General features: G+C 46.3%; 5 protein-coding genes across 5 annotated transcripts; 3 read left to right on the plus strand and 2 right to left on the minus strand.

Moving 5' to 3' along the window:
- Positions 1-370: 370 nt before the first annotated feature.
- Positions 371-1,042, plus strand: AOL_s00079g246 (uncharacterized protein; the record flags this gene model as incomplete). Its single annotated transcript, XM_011124121.1, has 1 exon — positions 371-1,042. The coding sequence occupies one exon, from the start codon at positions 371-373 to the stop codon at positions 1,040-1,042; it is 672 nt and encodes a 223-aa protein (XP_011122423.1).
- An 839-nt stretch (positions 1,043-1,881) lies between these two features.
- Positions 1,882-2,364, plus strand: AOL_s00079g247 (uncharacterized protein; the record flags this gene model as incomplete). Its single annotated transcript, XM_011124122.1, has 1 exon — positions 1,882-2,364. One exon carries the CDS (start codon positions 1,882-1,884, stop codon positions 2,362-2,364), a length of 483 nt encoding a protein of 160 aa, XP_011122424.1.
- Positions 2,365-4,254: 1,890 nt separating this feature from the next.
- Positions 4,255-4,920, plus strand: AOL_s00079g248 (uncharacterized protein; the record flags this gene model as incomplete). Its single annotated transcript, XM_011124123.1, has 1 exon — positions 4,255-4,920. The coding sequence occupies one exon, from the start codon at positions 4,255-4,257 to the stop codon at positions 4,918-4,920; it is 666 nt and encodes a 221-aa protein (XP_011122425.1).
- Positions 4,921-5,639: 719 nt separating this feature from the next.
- AOL_s00079g249 (uncharacterized protein) lies at positions 5,640-6,662 on the minus strand (the record flags this gene model as incomplete). The annotated part of the gene is made up of 1 exon (XM_011124124.1): positions 5,640-6,662. One exon carries the CDS (start codon positions 6,660-6,662, stop codon positions 5,640-5,642), a length of 1,023 nt encoding a protein of 340 aa, XP_011122426.1.
- Positions 6,663-7,862: 1,200 nt separating this feature from the next.
- Positions 7,863-9,224, minus strand: AOL_s00079g250 (uncharacterized protein; the record flags this gene model as incomplete). Its single annotated transcript, XM_011124125.1, has 3 exons — positions 7,863-8,585; positions 8,641-8,973; positions 9,039-9,224. The coding sequence occupies 3 exons, from the start codon at positions 9,222-9,224 to the stop codon at positions 7,863-7,865; spliced, it is 1,242 nt and encodes a 413-aa protein (XP_011122427.1).
- Positions 9,225-13,487: the final 4,263 nt, after the last annotated feature.

Here is a 13,487-nt window from a genome sequence, read left to right on the forward strand (position 1 = left end):
GCCCTATCTATTTTTCTACCCACACTTGCTGTAGATTGCCCCCTAGCTCTCGTATACAAGATTTTGAACATTGGCGCCTTTTTGAGACCCCACTACTCTGATCAGTACTAGAAATACTATCTTCTGGGGTAGAGCGTCCTTCTAATATGATTTCCCTTCCCAGTGTCATAAAAATTCTCGTCGCCATCAATATTGGCATTACATATGCTACCCCGAGTCTACTCGGCCGGGCAATCCAACAGAAGCATGTGATAGTACGTTGTCTTTCCGTTTAATAGCTTAATAAGCTCGAGTATGTATTGACATAAGCTTCCAGAACACAAGAGATATTGAGAAAGGCGACGAATGCGGGCTTCCTCATCAAATATCTATGGAAAACGGAGGAATAGCCCCTCCTAACCCCGATCGAAGGGGACCGGGCAATCTCAGGAGTAAATTCATGGGTCTTCGTTGGAGAGACAAAGACCGGGAATGTTCATACAAAAGTGGCGTTGACGCTGTTGGCATTGATATATCAGACTTCTCGATGTTCTGGCATAATAGAGTAAGGTTGGAGAAAAAGTGGAAAACCCAGACGCAAGGTCACAAATTCGACCTCAAGGTGGAGCCTGGTCGTAGTGAATGTGAGCAGGTCTGGTATATTGGGGAATGGGCTAGACTCAAGGCCTGTGACTTTCGGTCAGATCTTGGCCCAAAAAGGAATTTTACCTGGCGTGGGGATGATTTCATTGAAGGTGCTCTTGATCTCGCATGGACATTTTGGCCTCAAGTGGATTTCATAGGAGATGGCACGGATGATCTAGTAGTTGAAAGCAACGCCTTGGTTATTAATCCGACGAATATGAAGACTTGCTGTTCTGATCAAAAGAACCCTGGCGTTCAGCAAACAACTGCGGATCGTGTTTCGGGTGTTTTGAAGGATCGCAAGAATGATAAAGTACAATTAATTATAGAGGGTATCCGATCAGATGAGGCCCGCTGCGACCCCCAAAAGGACCTGAAAGGGTTTACTCGAACGAGGCGTCCTCTTCCTGCAAAGTAGGAGCCTACTGAAATTTTAACATGCCTCCTGTAGCCCCGGCGCCTGTATCTTTGGCTTCGGGTGCCTAGGCTCTAGCTTTGGACATTTTATAGCACATAATCTCGTATCTAGTACACAATAAAGTTAGCCTTAGAACATAAATATTGGAGAGTAGTTTTGTTCCAAGAGTGACATATAACGTGCCCACCTGATAGGATCAACTGGCAACGAGTCAGCTCGTGAGTTCTGTGGTTGATCCTACAGATTTTCAGCTGTCATAAGAAAATAGACAGCCAACAAGCTTGATGGCGGGATAGTAGAGTGAGTGCTTCGTATAAAATAAATCTTGGGAGATAGACAGACATGTAAGCATTCTGAGGGTATGTCGCTAAAGTATAATATCAAAATATTGTGTGTCAATGTTCAATAACGTCTGAATCGAAGGGTTACTAAGAGTGGTTTTCCACATGGGCGAAATGATAACGTCCCACAATACCGGCCTGCGTTCTGGAAACCTGGAGAAAAAATACTTTCCCACAAACAATCTCACCTTCCTCGATCTTTGACGATCAACCTCTCTACCTCCTTCCACAGGCTATTTACACATCGATAAGACCTACTCCATCCAATTGTGCTGGTAAGTAACTTTACATCACCCTAGTCAATGCTTTTGGGGTACTACATAGGCACCTTAGCCATCTAATAGCTTTTTTAGCGAGCTCGCAGGTAAAATAGATCGTCTGACCACAACCAGAAGCTCCATTGATTTCTAAAAGCGAAGCTTGCGATGTAAGTCTCAACCATAAATCCATTGTTCATATATTTTAATCATCATTAATCTAAGACGGAGTAAATACAGAATGTCGACTTCTACTTCCCTCACGAAGACTCTTGCCCCAGCCGTTTCTGACGAATACATCATGGTAGCCTCTTCCAGTACCCCATCTACTGAGAATGTCAACTCTAAAACTTTGAGTCACCAAAAATCCACTTCGTCTGACGATCGAAGCTGGGATTTCGCCAGTGCCAAGAATAGCAGGGAGATGATCTCTAACCCTGAGTCAATTGCCACTACCGCCAAAGACGAAGAAGCCAAAAATGGTGGAGCCGCCACTGATACCTCTTCCACCAAGGAAGAACGTGGATTGGCCAACCCTCCACCACGTCGAGGTCTCCGTAGCGTCCCAGCTTACCACAACCTAAGGGCCAAGATTCCGCGCGAGACCAAGCTCGTTGCTGGTCTTCCTGTCATCTGGGCCAAAACTGGGGATCCAAAGCATGACCTCCAGCTGTTTGACAGGGTTTACCTTGGAAAGGAAGATCCAAACAAGTCATCTTTCTAAAAGATACTACTGCCAATGCATGCAATGTCGTGTTGGTAATGTTGCATTTTTTTATGGACGCTCTCTCTTGCCAGCTAGCTTTTAGGACTTTCTACGATTGCCGATATAGATACTGGTAGTCAAAACGTGGTGGAGGCTTCAGATTCTATACTGGGAAGGTTATCATACGAAAGTGGGGTCTCGTTTTCAGCGGAGATGTTTATCATGTATCTTCTCTCTTTTTCTTTCTTACTGTGCAGCTGTGGCCCAGAATTGAATGCGGTTTCAATGGAAATGGTAGTCACTTTTATCAACGGTGTTCATGTTTCTCCCTTTCTTTCCTTCATGTTGATTACAACATTTTGTCTAGCAATCCGGGCAACCAATGAGGCGTGAATGGGTATGGTAGGGCGCGCCCATACAATCCCAAGACCTCGAATTGAATCCAACTGGTGACACCAAGATGAATCCCTGTAGCTTGCTTAGGCCCCTAGTTCAGATAGCTTGCTTTATAGATGGGCATACGCAGCAGGGTCGTATATAAACTATGCATTGGTGTTTGAGAAAGTTACACGGAATACATATATTTCCGGCCCTAGAAATTTCGGCCCTTAACTGAATCTATTCGTGGAGAGGCCTATGCTTCGAGTGCCGAAGCGAACTACGGTCAAATTCACTGAAGCCCCTAATGCATCATACTATGATCTCTATCAAGATAACGGTGGAGGGGTAGGGAGAGGAGGAGGACCACCATGCTTTGTTGTAGATGCATTACCTCATTGAAGGCATTGGATATTCCGTGACTGTGCAGCCGTGTAGTCCTCAGAAATCTCGTTGCTGAGCTGCAGTGCGTGCTCCGAGGGAAAAAAAAGAGCCCCAAGTAGGGTCGTCACTGCCTGATTTGGAGCCGTTGTGAGTTGCTATACAGCTGAAAGATTCCCTCGTCTGCATCCACCGACGTCTACTTAAAGCCCTCCAACCCCTGCTCACCTTCCTCCTCCTTCCTCTCTCATCCCAGCTGCTCACGTTCACGATCCCATCAAACCATCTTGTAACTTCGAGGCCTTCTGCATATCCCAATCGATCATCGTATCATTGAAGCTCTAGAGAAGCTACATCTATCTCTGCTTGTCTCTTCAGATATCTTCTTTCGTGTTCCGTCCTTCAATAGATCACAGTGTCATTGAAGCTTCAGACAACCTAGCTACATCGATCTCATCTCGTCTCTCATCTAATCTCTCATCTCATCTCCCATCACATCGCTCATCACCCCTCTCTCATCATTAATCACTCTTGTCTCTCATACTTCAATAGATCACTGTATCATTGAGGCTTCAGACAACCTTGCTATATCGATCTCTGCTAGTCTCTCAGCTGTCAGCTTATCTCTATTCTCTTGTGTCTCACCTCTCACTTCTCGTCCTTCAACTGATCATTACATCATTGAAGTTTCAGACAACCTACGTGGATTCGTTTCCGTTTCCTATCTCTTATCTTTCAGCTCAGCTCCTAGCCCAGCTCCCAGCTCAGGTTCCATATCATCTTTGATCTGTCGAATCTTCTCTCGACTATCCTCTTGCATTTGGTTTCGATCCTCTTGCTCGTGTCTCACGTTTATTACGAAGACTTCCTTCCGTTGCAGCAAGCTTGCCATCTTGCTCACTTCAGCACAGCACTCTCTCTCTCCGTCGATTGATTTTATCTCGACGAGCAGTCTTCTGCATCTCTTTCTCGCCCTTGTTGCTTCCGTTCAAGTATCACCACGACTCTCACGCTTCGTCGATTGATTTTATCTCGACAAGCAATTTTACTTTATCACAACAGTTCCCGATTTTTGACGAAGTATGTATCACCTTCTTTGTGATTGGAACTATTCAAAGTCCTCTATGATTCTAACTTCTTCTCTCCTAGATGGCCAAGACTGCTCCCACAACTGCTCCGGCCAAGGTCGTTAAGACCAAGGCTGTAACCAGCGGGGTGACTAAGGTCACCAAGGCCACGAAGGCGAAGGCGGCGAAGACGACGACGACGAAGACGAAGACGAAGACTACAGAAACGACGACGACGACGACGACGACAGCAACGACGAAGACGACGAAGGCGGCCAGGGCTGCCCCTCGAAGGGGAGCCCCAACCGCCACGGTGGAAAGGTTGTCGGGGATGGAGAAAAGGAGGCGGGAGGAGATGGTGAAGAGGTTTGGTGAGGAGTACACCAGCCTCGTGGAGGCGGCTAACGCGAGGAATGGGAGGGCCGCAGAGGGGCACCGGGCCGAGGCCGAGAAAGGGAAGAGGGAAAAGAGGAAGGCTTCCGATATGGAAGCACCGTCGGCGGCGGCCTCCGGGCCAAAGCCAAAGCGTGTCCGTACGGGACGCGCTAATTCGGGGAGGTCGCTCGAGCCAAAACCCATAGAGGTTTTGCTCCAGCGGGCCTCCCCGAACCTTCCAGCGCAGATGCGCCCCCGGCCGTGGTACACTGGCACTTATGTCATGTGGACCCCGGGTACGGAGGACTTCTACTGGAGGGGATGGTGGTATCCGGACGGAGTTGACGGCTTCGTTCGGTACCAACCACGGTGATCGAGGCCTTCCTCCCTCTTTTTTTTCGGTCTCCCGTCAGGACCGGTGGCTCTTCTCCCTCTTGTTCCTCTTCTTCTTCCATACCTCTAGCCACCTCCTCCTGCCTCCTTTTCTCCAAATAGATAGATAATAATAATGATAATTTTTTTCCCGTTTCTTTTGAGATTTTTACTATCGTAGAACGTAGTCCATGTAGCTGCATTGCATTACATTGCATTCTAAGTTTAATGTAGTAGCTAGCGGATATATTATAAAGTGAAGCCAGGAATTATATCTACAAATGCAACAGGAAATAGTGTTGACACCATAAAGCATGCCAATTTTAATGTGTCAGCTGGCAGCTCTGGGATTACTATCTTTCGCACAGGGAGAATACAACATAAATCATGATATTAGATACTACTAGTATACTGCTGAATTGCTGCATATCTAACCCTCGCAATGAGACCGATCTAACCTGTAGTTCATAAATCGTGAAGATCTAGAATGTACCTTTTTTTTTCCCTTTCCCAAAACCCAGATAACTCCATGGATCTAAGTACACCCACGGCCGCTACAAAAGTCTACCAATCCCACAAAGAACAACAACCAATTATAACGCCGGACGCCTATGAAAGAAAAAAAAAAAACTCCTCCGAGATACCTATAACCTTTTTATCTCTGTCCATTTATCCCTATGCGTATATGCCAGAACATCCAAAATCCCAGCGCTAAGATAATCAATTCGTAAAATCCCTCTCCCAAGCTCCCTCGATCTTCTCCACAAAGAAGATCAAGTACCTCCCATCCTTCCACTCCCATTTCCCACATAACCCAACAAACCCCCTCCTCCACCATCTATTAGTCTCTAACAAGAACTTCCATGACCTCCAGCTCTTATAATCCCCAATAACCCGATCCTCGTTGACTTGTCGATAGAACTTATCCATCGCCGTGAGTGCATCTCTAATCCGAACATTGCGATCACAACATCGGTTCGAGAATACATTAATACAGTCGTCAACAGCCGGTTCTAGACCATCTGTTCGAAGGTCCGAAACTCTAAGGATTAAGTGTGTGGTCGATGGGTAACACAAAGGTTGGTCTAAAATAGACTCTCCCTTTTCAGTTACCATAGTCTCAGCTGATAGGACAGAAGAACCCAATTCGCATCGTAGCTGCTCGAGAAGTGGGTTGACAATATATGGTCCTAGAACTGTATTCCCGGTGGGGGATCTAAAGTCCTGGGGGACGATCCAGTCGATGATTACTGAACGCCAAGTCTTACATACAGATGCAAGACGAACTTGTTCCTTCCATGTAAGGGTTTGAAGAATTTGAATCTGAATCTCAAGAGGGAGGTGTGGTATTTCCCCCGATGATTTCGAGATCGTAGGATTTTCCTTAGAACTCGGATTTCCCATCTTTTCAGACTTATCTGAAAACAGATATTCCGAAGACTTCTGTTTCGAAACTAAAGTTCTGATTTTTGAAGGAAATAAAGTCGTAAAGCTGCTCGGTGACGGGTGATGGTGATGGTGATGTGAGGGAGAAGAAAAGACTTCAGACGAAGACTTCCAATCTAAAAAGTATTTGTAGAGCCTCCGAAACGTAGATTCATACGTTTTACCATCCTTTTCGTTACTTGAAATGACATCGCGAGTTTGCATATTCGCTTGTGCTGGCGAGGAGTGGTATCTTTGACGTTCACCCTCCATATCCGCTGCCAACCTGTCAAGAAGCAGAACCCGTGCCGTAGCCATGTTTTTAAAATCCAAAGATCCGTCGTACAAGAAATGTAAAAAAAAAAGTTTAAGGAATTCGAATAAAATTCCGATTCGGGTGCCAGCGGGATATTTATAATCTGCTGGAATGAACTACACCTCTAAACCTTTTGGAATTTTCGTTTTAGTAAAAGAAAAGGGCACAGCTGCACAGCGGCTCGTTATTTAAACTGCTGGTATGCGCATATGTACCTCTCCGAGGGATTCTTGCTGCGCCGTCAAGCTCCGGGCCGAGAACAAAACCGTTAGTCAACTAACTAACAAACCACTAAACCCATTAGCAAGTAAGAAAAGGGCAAAATGAAGGGTTTAGTTTTTTTTAGACAAAAAGGTTTCGCAAGATCCGTTCAAAGACAAAAAGGACAAACAGGCGGCAATATAAAGAAGTCTCAGATCTACTTGAGACAAGATTTTTACCTAGCGAGGTCATTCCGACGTATACCCTCTTTGTTTTCATCCTCCAGGATTTCTTTCTGTAAGCTAATTAAGGTCTTCAGCCGAGTCGGCCTGACCCGTAGGATCAGGGTCCTTTTTTTACATCTCGATGATCTCATGCACGGGTACCGTTTTTGTGTTGCATGTCGTTGGCAGCTGTTCTGTGATGTGCGGCCACATGATGTATGCAGGCACCACCATAGAACAGGAGCGGACGTCATGGACAAGCCACTCTGGGTGACCAGCTGATCCGTTGGTACTTCAGTGCCGGAATTTTAATGAAGGGTGCAAACAATTACACAAAACTTGTAATACACTGGCACGGTAGGATACAGGGAATTTTCCCTGTTTTAGGAAATGTGCACACGACATCGGTGACATGTTTCGGGAGAACTGATCGGCAAATGTGCGTTGATTATGTGGTATTTTAAGGTACACCGGAGTTCCGGATATGGACGACAGCCACTGGGGGGTAGTTTAATATTAGGGCTGGTGGCGGTGGAGTAGAAGCATATACGGCTATTTATTCCTGACAAAATGCTGAAGTCATTATTCGGAAAATCAGGTCTAATTCACGGGTAATTGTAAAACTACGAAATTGATCAACTACTTAAGTAGTTATATATAGTTGGCTGCCGTACGTCTTGAACTGATGCATGGTGGGTATACGGGTATTATAACACTCTAATATTCCTATGATACAAGGTATATGGTAGATACAGTAAACAAAGTTCTAGACTTCATCTATTTATGGTTAAGTGCGCTAACATGTCTGGCGTGCTTGTTAATAATCTCGCCAGCCTCAGTGTCGTTCAAGAAGATTGTGAAACCGTCGTTGTGGTTGGGTCCATAGCTCCATCCGTACCATCCGAATTGCCAGTATTGGTCTCCAGCGATTCTCTCAGCAATGGCGGTCTGCTGCCACTCCCTAATAACTTCGAGACGTGTGTAGTTTGAAACCTGGCCGAGGTACTCGAGACGCTTGTCTGGGGTCAACCAACCATACTCCTCAAAGACAACTGGCTTGTTGGCGGCACGGCCAGCAGCAGCGTGGTCCTTAATCCACTGGGTTCCCCATTGTGGGGTCTTGCTCCACCAATCTGGGTAGAGATGGAAGGTACCGTAATCAACTGTTGGGATATCAAGTTCGGCGTCGAAGTCAGTACCGTCAGCGCCGTTGTAAGCCCAGTCTGGATCTTCGGGGTGGTTGAAAGCACCCTCGCTACCAACGGAAACCATGTGGTCGGGGTCGAGAGACTTGATGAAGGCGGAGATTTCGACGAACCAGGCGTGGAGCTTGGCTGGATTGCAATCCGGGGATCGTGGAAGATTGCGGTTTCCGTCAGCACCGCAACGGGGCTCGTTACCAAGCTGCCACGAGAAGATGGCCTTGGAGTGCTTGTATCTTTGGACGACGACCTTGATGTAGTCCTTGAACTTGGAGATGATATCTGGCTTGACGTAGAACTATTGGCGAGTTAGTAGTGTGATTTTCGAAGACGAAGATTGAGAGCAAGCTTACATCATCGTGGTACTTATGACCAAGGTTGATGGTGTAGACATCCATACCACCGTAGTCGGCCCAGTTGTTGGTGAGGGTCATGACCAACTTAACATCGGCCTCCTCAGCGGCCTTGACGACAGCATCAAGCTTCTGAAGACCAGTGGGTCCATAGTTGATGGTGACACCGCCATCCTTCCATTCTGTGAACCAAGTACCGGTCCAGTCCTCGAAGTATTTTGGTAGGCCGTTGGGATCGAAGGTAGCATTTCGGTCGTTGAAGCACCATGTTCTCATAACCTTGAGGCCAACTTTTCGGGCAGCCTTCAAGCCAGCGAGGTTATCGGCGTAGTCCTATAGCAATTGATTGTCAATCCATCGTCCTAAGATCTAACACGTAACAGGAAGCTGAAACTTACGTTGCTGAATGGAAGGTAGTACGCGTTCGATCCGGCGAAGTAGAAGTCAAGGCCGTTCAAACCGAACTTGTTGCCATTGGGATATGGGAAGTCCCTCTTCCTTCCAGGAGGAGTGTGTGCCGGCACTGGGTTTGCAGCGACCATAGAGGCGGCCGCCGCCAACAAAACAGCTTGCTTGACATACATGATGAAAATATGAACTTTTGAGGACCACAGTAAGGTATCAGGGTCTTGAAGGTTATCCTTAGAGGTTAGAACGGATGTAAGATGGGCGGCGGACTGGATATAAATACCCGTCCTCCTATAGCTACCTAGACACGCACGGTCTGGTAATATGAAGCAAACTCTTTGATCGCCATGTTATTGTTAGGGATCGTAAAATGCATCCCGGCAAAAACAAAATGCATCGCCTGTCGGCTTGCTCGGTCTATAGACCATGCCCATGTTTCTTGGCTACACTAATGGCATTCTGTTAGCAAAGTAACAAAGTTTCAGTGCATCTAAGCGCAGTTAGCCTAGCCCTTCCTTCGACGTTCCATCACGAAATTCAAAGCTCTGAACCCAAAAATCGTGCACCGGACTTATTGTGGGTCGATTAACCCGAAAGGTGGAGGGCCGGCTCTTTGGACGGATGCAGTCAGTCCGCAGCGAATTAGGGTGTATGGCGTTCCTGCAGAACAGGGGCGGTAAAGGGCATTAACTCCCTGCCGATTGTCGTAGTCTGCCCGCCACCATCAGGATGACGAACAACCTTAATATCCTCACCTAATAAAATGGTGTTTCGTCTGGCGGAGCCACCCCGCTGCCAATATCTCAGCCGCCCTAAGACGTGCAGTGGGTGAAAAAAAAATCTGGGGAAATAGCTCTATCGCTATCGCTGTATCAAGAATACTGCTTTTCTTAGCATATGTGTTGGCTAAATATGCAATCGTCAGTCCTAGCAGTCCCAAGACGGCGTGGATTAATCCGAGGACGAGCAAGCAGCGGAGCCCTGCTATCCATGGAATACACATCCCCGCCCAATTCTGCCTGCAAGCTGGTTTTAGAGCTTCAACCTCAGTTTTCAGATTTAAAAACTTTGGGAGAGGCACAGATATCATGCAGAGCACGGGCAGCTTTCGAGCCTTTCTCGCGATATTGGCCTTTCGTGATTGTAATCCTTCTATTCTGGACTCGTTCCATGTGTAAAAGCATTTTAAATTTCCGCCGCGAACCGCTATACGATGGTGCTCAGGCCGCAGATATGGCCGATCTGACCACAAATTATGAGATGAAAGTGCTTGAGCGTGCTGCAAAGAACGACTCCTGACCTAACATTTCCTGTACGCTCAGTCCTTTGGGGCTCACGGCCGAGGTAAACAATTGCCTTTCTTTGTCCTGAGAAACTGATGCATATGCAAGTTTCTCGAGGTTTCATTTTTAGAAGACATTATGGTTTCCCCAAGACATGCTGCCGACCTATCGACACCAGCAAATCGTGGCGAACGGGCCTTAGCGCGCCCACAAGTTGCTTCCCTCAATCACCTTGCATTTTTCCGGTGAACAAGCATCCAGCCAAAAAAGCTGCATCCAGCGTTCCATCAAAATTGTCAAGGATTTAGCTGTGTAAAGAGAAGGTCCTCCCTTCGGCGCACACACCAGGAAATCCATAACCGGTAAAACGGACCAATTGTCCGATGTGCCAATTGGGTTTGTCGGGGTGGCCACACATATTTGTCTTGGTTGATTGCTTCCAGAAGCTTGAAAATGCTGGTTAGGGCTTGATTTTTTGGGGAAAGTTTATGCCTGTTAGTCTATAGCCCCTGGTTAGCTTGTAAAAAAAATGAACGGATTATTTCATCGACTTACTGATCGCACTGAATGCCTCCGAAGACGAATATCTACCTCGTAGTTGGCCGATTACACGTGAGTATGGGGCGCGCAAGGGCCAACCAACATTAACTTGGATCGTTGGGCCTGGCTGGTGTTTGAACAAGGTCAGACCAGACCAAGCCATTGGGCTGCAACACACTGCAAATCAAATCAGCCAGTTCATAGGATGTCTACATGATGTCGTCGGCTAGAGTTGGTGCCAGTGACCTCAGCGAGAACAAAGCTAGGAGGTCCCTTGCCTCCCATCTACCCAGTTGAAATTAAAATAAAATTGGAAGGAGGATTATGCGGGAATAGAACGCTACAAGGTCGTAGGCACCCTCCGACATCATGGATTCCATGCAATGGGGACTTTTGGTGTAACCTGCAAGAATACAACAACAACGACAACAACAACGCTTTCATCATCGAACTCGAGAATTGAATAGCCCTCCGTACCTAGTTTTAGCAGCCTCGTTTATCACAATCAGTGCCATACACCGGTAATAAGTGTGACAAGCAAGTGTTACAACCGAGATTAAGTTTTTATTAGAAATATTTCGGTATATATCTCGCCGAATTTTAAAACGATGGGCATGGTTCGGTCAGACGCTCACATTCATGCCGCTTCTATATTTGCAGAAAACAACTGTGCACTGGCGGCCTGTGCACCTACAGCCACTAGGAATTCCTTACTTGCAAGCATGCCGTGCTATGTAGATATCTCAATCACTCACTGTCGTAATTAAAGAGTTCCTTCGGCATTATATTGAGGGCACAGACTACGGCACTACTTATGAGGAACGTGCGGCCGGCAGCAGTTATTCCTGATACGAATTGTGATCACAAACACCCCACCGCTTGACTCAACTGACTCGTTTCCTCTCAGAACTTTATATCGAAATGATATGTACATGTAGGCATTATCACAATCTTAATCTCGCATCATATCGATCCGTCCAAGAGAGCTGAAACAGCGGAGAAAATATCCCCCTGATAAATAAGACACCATTTTACTAGCCTTTTGAGTATATTCTTATTTTAATATTTGTCTACAATCACTTATCTCCTAAATATCATTTATGCCTGTACTTTGTCACAAAAAATATGTTTCAAATTGGTAACGGATGCTCTTGCTACATGAGTGTTTCGAGTGCTTCGAATGCCGACCAACTGGCAAGGCCATAATTACAACAAAAACAACACTGGTCATCTCGCCATGCATGTTGACCCCTGCACTACCACCAGAAGGTCCTGACCTGACACAACGAGACCGATTCAGATGACTAACCCCTCAACTTATAAATTCCTTTCCACCATTTTTTTTTATCTAGAGACCTACCTATCGATAAAAAGGGGCCTCTGAATCACTTGTGAATCCGACCTTTTCTTTGGCTCTTGACTATGACACACATGTGCAAACCTATCTGCCCGATCGAATCTGACTAACTATCTCCAGCCGATCATTCCCTTCGTGACCGGCATCTCAGCATGATGATACCAACTCTGCTCATAAAAGCTAAATTTGACCGACAGTTTGATGGATTAGTCACTCATACCACTATTCACAGAATACTCCGAGATACATTTTCATTTTGTCAAAGGATCCAGCTGCTAGGTACCAGGACTCCCATATGCTAACCCTTACTAAGGCTTTGAAAGCTTATCAATCAAAAGTATATGCCTTATATTATCTAAGCAAGTCAGTTCGAATTCTCATGTATTGTGTGATGGCAGCTTAAGCAGATGTTAATCTTGTCCGACCATACCAAAAGGCCATCTCAGCCGCACATTGTCCTAAAGTAGTTTCTGAGTTGCCACACCTGCACTTGTGGCTGGAAGGATAATAATAGGACATGGCCCGGCCTGGTTTGCCTCGAGTGCTAGAGGTTAGTCTCCCTAGCAGACAAGCTGCACACAAGCTTTTACAGCCGAGGCGGATCGATTCTCCTTAACCTCTCTTGGGCGCACTTCCCGTGCAGTGGCTTTGTTTGTATATATCGGTTCATTTCTGCCTCCTTCTGTTTCCGTTTCTCCTTCCCTAGATCTCTCGATCTCCTCTTGAACACTTCTTCATCTTTCCCCTTCCTTCCATCCAGCCAGGTCCTCGTCGTCTTTCAATAGTGAATCATCCAGATCCATGTAAGTTCGCGGATTCGAAAAAGTTGCTGCGAAATGCCAAGTACTCGCGGTAGTACCGCTACAGCCTTGGCGCTATGAAACTCTGTATTTTATTGGCTGAGTTCAGCTCAGACCCACTTCCATGCATGAAGGCATCCTGGGCGATGCCTGAGAAAGCGATGAGTTCTAAGCAATTAGGACGCGGGGGAAGGTCATCGATTTTGAAAGAATTGTGCCTTTAGTTACGCCTTTACCATTGGCGACAGGATTCGAAGGACATTATGACCTCATAGTAAGCGTATGATACATGTTGCGTTCGGGGTTTTATAGGTATATACGTGTGTACCTTGATCCCGAATTGTTCAGCCTTCTCCCAAGATAGTCACACAGAATCGATGCTAGATGCACTATGTACCGCGGTTGCGGATTGCAGGATTTCCCTGCATTGGTGCACGCATCCCACCTTTAAGCTTTATC

This window comes from Orbilia oligospora, assembly GCF_000225545.1.
Source record: "Orbilia oligospora ATCC 24927 unplaced genomic scaffold scaffold00079, whole genome shotgun sequence".
NCBI classification, from domain to species: Eukaryota; Fungi; Ascomycota; class Orbiliomycetes; order Orbiliales; family Orbiliaceae; genus Orbilia; species Orbilia oligospora.